This window comes from Arachis ipaensis, chromosome B09 (genome assembly GCF_000816755.2).
Source record: "Arachis ipaensis cultivar K30076 chromosome B09, Araip1.1, whole genome shotgun sequence".
Taxonomy (NCBI): Eukaryota; Viridiplantae; Streptophyta; class Magnoliopsida; order Fabales; family Fabaceae; genus Arachis; species Arachis ipaensis.
In genome coordinates, this window is record NC_029793.2 from 2,983,902 (window position 1) to 2,993,903 (window position 10,002).

At 32.9% G+C, this 10,002-nt stretch overlaps 1 protein-coding gene across 1 annotated transcript; it reads left to right on the forward strand.

Moving 5' to 3' along the window:
• LOC107614631 lies at positions 5,765-9,718 on the forward strand. The gene is made up of 6 exons (XM_016316773.1): positions 5,765-6,488; positions 6,571-6,825; positions 6,928-7,054; positions 8,773-8,939; positions 9,045-9,134; positions 9,561-9,718. The coding sequence occupies exons 1-6, from the start codon at positions 5,765-5,767 to the stop codon at positions 9,716-9,718; spliced, it is 1,521 nt and encodes a 506-aa protein (XP_016172259.1).

The following is a 10,002-nucleotide window of genomic DNA, read 5'->3' on the forward strand; positions in this document are numbered from 1 at the left end:
GCAAATTCGTTGCTCACCTTGCTTGTGTCTGATTCTTTTTTAGTTAGGTTTGTATGAATCATAGTTAGATCTGTTTTTCTGAATCTTTTATTTACCTCTTCTTATGCAAGAAGTTGCAATTCGAGCTCACTGATGGTCATTAAGTCCATTCTTGAGTTTACCATAGTGATGAAAGCATTGAATTCTTCATCCAAACCTCCTAAGGCACAATCAAAATATTCTTCCTTAGAAAGTGGAGCACCAAGAGCTGATAGGGAGTTAGCTACCTTGTTGATTTTGGCCATGTACTCAATTACTGTTGCGTCGTGTTTCTTTATTATTTTCAACTGTGCCTTCAACATTCATGTTCTTAATTGACTTTGGCGGTGAAGTGTTCTTCTAGTGAATCCCAAATTTCATGCGCGTAATCATATTCAACAACCATGTTTACAAAGGCTTCATTCATAGCGGAGAGCATCCATGCTACTAAGCATTCATCTTGTTGTTCCCACGCTTCAAATTCTTGTGAGATTTTACCTTCGACTCGATCCTGCTCCAAATTGAATCTTCTCGGAATTGATAGTGCTATGATGTGATTCTGCCGTTTGTTGGCTTTAACACACGCAAGAGCTTGACACTTCTAAGCTTTGAAGTTGTCTTCATAGAGTTTGATTGTGGCTGAAAAGTTTGTAATTGACGCCATTGAAGTTTGCTGTGTAGTTTGAGCTGGTGTTGCAGAAGGAACGTGATAATCCATAGACCAAAACTACAGCTCTGATACCATGTGAGGTTTCAGAAGTTTGTAGAAGAATTGAGAAAAGAGAGAGTGAGAGAAAGAAGCTGAAATTATTATTGAAAAACTAAATTGAATTTCTTATAATGCAGGTATTTATAGGTGATGAGTAAATGTGTGGTTTGTGAGTTTTCAGATTAGTTAAGGAGTAACGGAGTAACAGAATCTAACAGAATTAGACCTAGTTACCATAACTGATTTAACATCAAATTAAAAGAGGAAAAATTCATATCTACTACACTAACAAGTATACATTTCTATCTTTTTTTTCCTGTGTTCTTTTTATAGAATTTGTGTTGTTTTCTCTAACTGATTTTTCTATATTTTGTGACAAACTAGAAAAATATGTATAACTTAACATGTGTATTGCCAGTAAATTAAAATATGACATTAAAGTAGCATACAATGCAACAAAAAAATGTAAATACCTCAAATTTTAAAACAAGAAAATAACAACTTAGTTTTTTAAATAAAAAGAGCATAAAAACCATGCATGAAAAGAATTATTATTATTTAAAGAAAATAGCCATCTCTCCCAACCTTATATTGAGCAATAATATATAAAAATAATGATAACTATTCAAATCTCATGCATAATAATGTAATGAAGATAATCACACAAATAACAAGAAATATAATCATTCACTACGGGTATTCTTTTATCAATTATATTTAATTAAATTTTTGCAAAAAATAGTTATAGGCATAACATCGTATCAAAACTTTTATAATCTAAAAATTTAGAGTTCAATCACTAGTTTAGTGACAAAAAAAAAATTTAAACACAAGACAAATTAAAAAAAAACATATGCAACTCACATAAACTCAATAAATTTTTTTGTGTGAAAAGACATATTAAAAATATAATTAATTCATAGAATTTAATTTTGATGCGCTAACAGTATAAAGCATTTTACATACTCGTGCAATTATATTCGTTCTTTTGGATAACCAATAATGCAGTCAATGTAAAAAATAGTTATTTTTACTATATAGTATTATATAAATAAATACACGTGTAAAACTAATTTACACTCACCGTACACTAAAATTAAATTTTTGTTTATATGTCTCCTCTTATCAGTTTAAAATTTTACAAAAAATGATTTTATGAGATAAATCACATACTTGATAGTTATTTGTAATTCATTCTGTTAGGAGTTATAAGCTAGCTAGTTATTAGTGCTATTACTGATTAATTATGTTTTCTGTTAGAGTTAGTCAGTTAGGAGCCCAGCTGACTTAGCAGCAGCTTCTAGCAAGTTCTATAGTTTGTTACAGGTTGGTTAGCTAGCAGTATACATATAAATAGCAATTCCACACATGCTGCAATTCAGTTACTGAGTTGAATGCAGCTTCACACCCTTCGTGCTTCTTTCTCTCTTTTCCTTTCTCTCTGAAATTCTCCCTTGAAGCCTGGTACCTTTCACATTCCTTTTGATATAGTTTCAATAACAAAAACCACATGAAATGAGAATTATTTAAATCTCCATATATTAATTATTGTTCATTCCTCCTTTAATTTATGTTNATCAAATAATAATAAAAATTACTAATTTTCAAGAATTTTTCTTTTGATAATTAGTGCAATAATTTATCTTATATATTATTAGGATAAAGTATCAACAATAACAATAATATAATAATTAATATAATGAGAACCTAAAACCAGAAGGAAAAGTGAAAAAAGATTTGCCATAGTGAAGTTAGCCGCCATGTATGAAATACTTGCTATATCAGTAACTTTTAATTTTTAATTTGTGCATGTAACTCTAAGAGATTTAGGTGGTGTATTTATATGCAACTCTAAGGAGCAGCCACGCATGCATATGCTCCATTACTATATTATTGTCTAAAGGTTAATAATAATTAAGTTCAGTTGAATTAATAAAACTTGGTATTTACAAAAGGTAATTATTAATAATGTTTGGCTTTTGGTATTCATGAAAAGTTAATAAAAATACATCTAGCTCTTATCTTATATTATGAATTATTTCTTTTATTATTAGACGGTAAATGATTGTTAGTTTAATTAAAAGAAAATAAATTTAAAATAAAGATTGGGTCATTCACAGAGACCACACAAAATATTGTATAAATATTTTGTATTGAAGTTTTTGAATGACAACCAATTTAAAATATGTTAATTTTATAGAAAGATTCACATAATCACATCTCTAAAGAATAAGCCATCTAAAGAATTTATTATTAATATGAAATATTTTTCATTTAGATAAATTAATTTTTTATATTGTGACTTAATTTTAATTTTAATATAATATCGATAAAAACCTATTCGATTTAATGTTATTACCTAGGTAACTCACCTGCAATGTTTAGGCATCCAAATAACTATTCATAAATCTCATCAAATGATTTAACTTTGAAAATTGAGTTAAGCTTACTCTCAATTAGGTTTGTTCAACTTTTTTTTCCCTCTTCTAAATACCTTTGTTCATATATGTATTGAAAAAATGTGTTATTCATAAACTTAAACGTCAAAACATTTTCTTAAGAAAAAAATATTTATTATTTCACTAATTGTGTCACATTTATTTTGTAGTCGGACTAATTAGTTCAATTTCTTATTATTTCTGAAAAGAAGGTTTTTGTTAAAGAAAATGGTTTAAGTGTTGATGTTAAGGAAATTGCGCGCCACGAATAAATTGTCACAACATACAAATTTGCTTATAATAAAAATACTATTTATATATTAAAACTGATCGCTAAAATCAGTCACTAATATATTTATATATAAATATATATATGATTTAATTTATTTTTAATATATTTTTATATTAATAACTAATTTTAATAACTAATTTTGGTGTACACGTAACATAATTGTTTTTTTATAGTACAATAGTGAATACAATAACTAAATAGCTAAACTACAATTAAAAATTGAATCATGAATCATAAACTCATTTTGAATCTTGAAATACGAAAACACAATGTGTACACAAAAAAAAATTACAAAACTAATCATGCAATTCATTATACTTATATTTATAGAAATTTTACACACAAAAAATATATAATTTATATTTATATTTATCAGAATTTACACACATAAATTAATATAATTTATACTCATATTTTTTTAAAATTTATATATATAATTAATAAAATTTATTTATTAAAAATAATTTAATATATTAGTATTATCATATTTTTCTTTTCTTAAATGTTTCATAGCTAATAATTAAATATACCTTCAATATATATAATATAGACTTTAATTTGAGCATATCGGCCTTTTCCATATGAAATAAATAAATAAATAAACAAAAGGCATCTCTTATCATATATAGTTAATAATTCAGCAAAAAATATCAAGCCAGAATGACACACTTTAACAAATGTAACGAAGAGTCATTTAAATATCTAATCTTAGCTTCCTGTTGATAAACAAATGTACTTTGCATTTCATTCACTCATATTATTTTAGTAAAGACTTAAATACACTCGTGCATTTATTATCTTCACGTGAAGCTAAGTTCATAATTTTTTAATTATGTTAAAAGATAATTTTTAAATAATAATTTTATATAAAAATAATTACACGTAAATTTTTATTTATTATTTTTATTATTATATGTTCTCCGCGGGTGGTGAGCACTCATATTAGCATTGGCAATTGCGAGGTCCAAAGCAAAGTGACAACGCCATAGTCTGAAAATGCGGTTTGTTTTTCAAACCAATGTTTTGAAAATTGGTTCGAACAATAAAAAAAATCGTAAAATCTGGAAATCGGAGTTGAACCGGTGAACCGGCCGGTTAAACCGTGAACTGGCCGGTTTTGAGCTTTGCAGCAAAACGCTGCCGTTTGGAGCTCTGAAACCCTAATTTGGCAATTCCCTTCATAGTTCACACTTTCCCTTAGCTTTACAGTTCACACTTTCACCTTCACCATTCTCATCGAGCTTCAGAGAGAAGTAGAGAACGCCATCACGATCTCACCGGCTCACACGGCCACAAAGGTTCGTCGTTGTGCAGTCATCTCCGTCGCGCAGGAACCTCCGTCGAGCGTTCACCTCCGTCACGCAGTAACCTCGTTCGACCTGTCACCTCCGTCGCACAGTCAGCTCCTTCGAGGCTTCGACCAGTCACCTCCGGCGAGCAACCACTTCCTTCGACCAGTCACCACTCGGCGAGTCGCGCGTCGCTGTCTGTCTCCCACTCTCCCTACTGGCCTACTGCATGTTCGGTTGAAGCGTTGAAGGTGCCTTCGAGCTCTGAGAGAAAGCCTTCGACTTCGAGTTCCAGGTAATTTTTATTTTAGTTATGAACTTATGACTGTTTGATTGAATCACTGAATAACTGTTGCATGATGAACTCTGAGTCTCTGATACTATGATGAACTCTGATACTGTGAACTCTGTTCATTAAGTAGCTCTTTGATTTTGTGACATGATGAACTATTGAACTTTGAAACTGTGAACTCTGATTGATCCTGCTTAACTGAACTGGATTTTGTGACATGATGAACTGACATGATGAACTGCTAAACTGTGAACTCTTTGATTGAGTAGCTCTTTGATTTTGCTTTGTTTAGTGTTTATTGAACTGGATTTTGTTGTTTGTTGAATAATTGTGAATGATTTTGAATAATTTTGGATGTTGTTTGTTGTGAACTTGAGAGTTGAGATTATTGGGTTGGATTGCTGGTAATGTTTAGGTATGGATGAAAGTATCAACCAAGAACTACCTAGGAATAATAATGCTGAAAATAATTCTGCTTCGAATGAACGTTCTCTTCCTCCCGCAACTAACAAAAGTCAGTCACAAACTTCTATTGTTCGGGGGAAAGCTGATCCTGCTTGGAGATACGTTGCTTTACAAAATATAAATGAAAAACCGCATTACTAATGCTTATTTTGTCTGAGTACTTTTGGGGGCGGGAGAATTAATAGAATGAAAAAGTATTTGGCGAATATATGTGGAGACATTAAGAAGTGTTCTAAGGTCCCGTATGATGTAGAAAAATAAATGGAAGGAGTATTGAAAGAGATTCAGAAAAGTAAAACTAGGAAAAGGAAAGTAAGTTTCAACGAAGAGGGTACCGATGAGTGTGAGGATGCAATTGATGAAGCAATAGCGCAAGAAGAATTACAAACTCCGAGTCAGTTACTAACTAAGGAGGTTATTGGAGGCGATCCAAAAAAGAAAGCAAAAACCATTATTCCTCCTATGTTTGCACCAAGAACAACTCCGGGAAGTCAACCAAGTCTGAAAAGCGTGTTTCAAAACAAAGAGGCGCTTCATGAAGTTGATAAGCGAGTGGCTAGATGGCTTTTGGATTGTAGGATTCCTTTCAATGCGGTTATGTCACCCTTTTTTCAAGATATGTTGGATGGTGTAGCTGGCTTTGGGCCTGGTTATAAAGGTCCTTCTTATGACTCTTTGAGGGTTAACTTATTAGCCGATCTCAAAAGAGAGTGTCAAATAGTTGTTGATAGCTATAGGTCTGCTTGGAAAGAAACTGGATGTACTCTCATGGCTGATGGTTGGACAGATCAAAGGCAAAGAACGTTGATTAATTTTTTGGTTTATTGTTCGAAAGGGTTGTGCTTTGTGAAATCTGTAGATGCCTCAAGTATGGTTAAAAATGCTTCAAGCTTGTGTGACTTGTTTTCAGAGGTGATTGAATGGATTGGACCTGATAATATTGTTCATGTAGTGACCGATAATGCTACGAATTATGTTGCTGCTGGTAGGCTTATTAATAAGAAATTTGAAAATATTCACTGGTCGATCACCTTGTGTTGCTCATTGCTTGAATATTATTCTAAAAGATATAAGCAGCATGCCACATATTTCTAGCCTTGCAACACGTGCTTCGAAGATTACCGTGTTTGTGTATAATCATACGGTGTTCTTGTCCTGGCTAAGACAAAGAACTGGTTGGAGGGAGATTGTTCGTCCAGGTGCAACTCGTTTTGCCACTGTCTTCCTCACATTGATGAGTATATTTGAGCGCAAATCGGATTTACAAGCATTGGTTGTTAATACATACTTTACCGGACACAAATTAGGAATGAGTGCTAATGGTAGAGCTATGAGTGCAATTATCCTAGACAATAAATTTTAGGATGATTGTTTTACTGCATGCCAAATTGTGAGTCCGTTGATTAAATTGCTGAGGTTGGTAGATGCCGATGACAAACCATCATTGGGGATTGTTTATGAAGGTATGCTGGGGTCAGAAAATGGAATCAAAGAAATGTTCAAGCAAAGGAAGACTGCATATCAACCTTACACAGAGATTATCAACTCAATGTTGGGAATAAAACACCATTCTCCCTTGAGAAAACACCTTTGACAGAGAAATAAAATAGACACAATCACAACACAAGAATTTAACGTGGAAACTCCAATTACCGGAGAAAAAACCACGGCCGTTGTCAAATGACAACCAGAGAATATCACTATGTGAAAATTGTTACAACACATAGACTTCTTTTTCTCTAACACCGGCACCCCAGTACACCCACACTCTCTCAAAGTAAATATCTAACTACACCTCACAACACTCTCTAATCAAAGAGTACAGAGGAAAAGAAAAGTCAGATACAAGCTTTAAGTGTTTTCGACTGGTGCAAAAACAAATGGAGAACTTAGCCTCATATTTATAGCCTAGGCCACCCACTCCATTTGCTATCCTAAGCAATGTGGGACTAATTCAACCAAATCCTAACAATCTCCACCTTGATTGAAATAGTCACACATCTTCAGCTTCCATTGTCAACACCGACAATTTTTTGCTGCCATTGTCTATACCGACAATCATAGTTCAGAGAACTATCATACTCCACCATGAAAGTATACTCACTTGAAATTAGACCACTCCAAGCATTTCGCCTTAGTACAGATCGAAACCTTGCTGAAAATTCATGGTGCAACTTCCAAATTGGCTTTTCCTAGAAGTTCTTCAGCCATCGACCTAACTCCGCCACACACCTTGCATCTCAACGCCAACCAATGCCCGTGTGAAATTGTGGACCCGATTGCCACAACTTATCCTTATCCATGGCAGTGCGGTAATACCATGAGGATACTTTTTATCTTCAACGCCTTGTGCAAACCTGATTGTATCAACACATCCTTGACTTGTATTTGCCACAAGCCAAAATTGATTCTTCCATCAAATTTCTCTATTTCAAGCTTCATAGCACTTGAATATCCTGACATTGTTGCAACTGTATACTAGAATAGTATAACTCAACTGTAGACAGTGCACTAGGAAGGGTCCCCAGGAAAGAGAGGTGGGTCACAATGGACACACTTAAATACCAAGTCTTTCCTTAGCCAGAACCTTTCCAAACTGCACTCTCACAGTGTCACACTGCCTTCCAGCAACAACAACAGCAACCAAAGATCAACCTCAAGCCACAGGACAAAATTCTTTTCTAATGTGGAAGGTCAGACTAGGCTGCAACCACAAAGCATACTAAGAATAAATTCCACCGAACTGAAGTTCTGATACCACTTGTTGGGAATAAGACACCATTCCTCCTTGAGAAAACACCTTTGACAGAGAAATAAAATAGACACAATCACAACACAAGAATTTAACGTGAAAACTCCAATTACCAGAGAAAAAACCACGGCCGTTGTCAAATGACAACCAGAGAATATCACTATGTGAAAATTATTACAACACATAGACTTCTTTCTCTCTAACACCGGAACTCCAGTACACCCACACTCTCTCAAAGCAAATATCTAACTACACCTCACAACACTCTCTAATCAAAGAGTACAGAGGAAAAGAAAAGTCAGATACAAGCTTTAAGTGTTTCCGACTGGTGCAAAAACAAATGGAGAACTTAGCCTCATATTTATAGCCTAGGCCACCCACTCCATTTGCTATCCTAAGCAATGTGGGACTAATTCAACCAAATCCTAACACTCAAGATGGGACAAACACTTGAAAAAAAGTCTTCACGCAGCAGCTTATTTCTTGAATCCTGCTTGCTTTTTTCTGAAAATTATAGAGAAGCACGTGATGTCATGCGAGCTTTACTTGATCTTGTTACATTGCATTGCAAGGTTAATAATTTAGATTCAGTTGAGGCAATGAAAGAAATACACTTATATAGAGATCGAAAGGAAAGCTTTGATAGGCTTGAAGCTGTTCCAGCTGCAAAAAGACTTCAACCTGGTAATAATATCTGTTTGATAATAAGCTTTAGTTATTTACTTATTTTATGTTTTGGTTTCCTTAGTTTGATAACTAATACTTGAGATATGGGATTGTAACTTGTAGATGAATGGTGGAGGTTGTTTGGTAGTTCTGCTCCATGTTTACAAAATATGGCAGTTCGTATTCTTAGCCAAGCATCTGCTTCTTCAGGATGTGAAAGAAATTGGAGTCTTTTTTATCAAATTCATACAACAAGAAGGAATAGATTGGAGCATGATAGGCTAAGTGATATTGTGTATGTTACATATAATTTGCGTCTTAAATCCAGGTAATATATATTTCTTCCTTTCATTCCATATCATTAGATTTTGTATAGTTAATATACTAGGCTTATCATATATTGTATTTAATTTGTTAGGAAGGAAAGAAAAAAAAGAAAGCTAAAGTTGCAATAGGATCCAATCGATATTGAAAAGATTGATATGGTTGATTTTTGGGTGACGGAAGAGGTTGTTGAAAAAGAGCATGATCTTCCAAGTAATATTGAAGACTTGCTTGGTGAGTATTGTAGTTTATTGATCAGACAATAAATTACAATAGCTTTGATCTTTAATTTGATAATGTATTATATTTTGTTAGATGAGATTGATGCTTATTTAGATCAAGGTGGTGGTGGTAGTAGTAGTACATTTTATGCTGCACCACTTGCTTTTTCTGGTCCAAGTAGTGGAAATGAAGGTGATGATATCAATGACGCAAATCTGCAGCAAGTTATGGAGGATTTTGATGATTCATGACAAACTTGGATTATTTTGATGTTGCTATGTTATGTTTGATTGGTTGTTTGACTTTTGAATTTGTATTTAAATGAGATTAGAACATTCTAGTTTATGTAGTACTTTTAATTTTAATGATATTTTAAGATTTACATTAGACTATAATTATATTTTTATGTATTTATTTATATTTTATTTATTATTTTATTATAAAACAATTTTTTCGATTTAACCACGATCAAACCAATTAAACTTATGAACCAATAAACCAAAAGCTAGAGCGGTTTGATAATCGATTTGGTTTT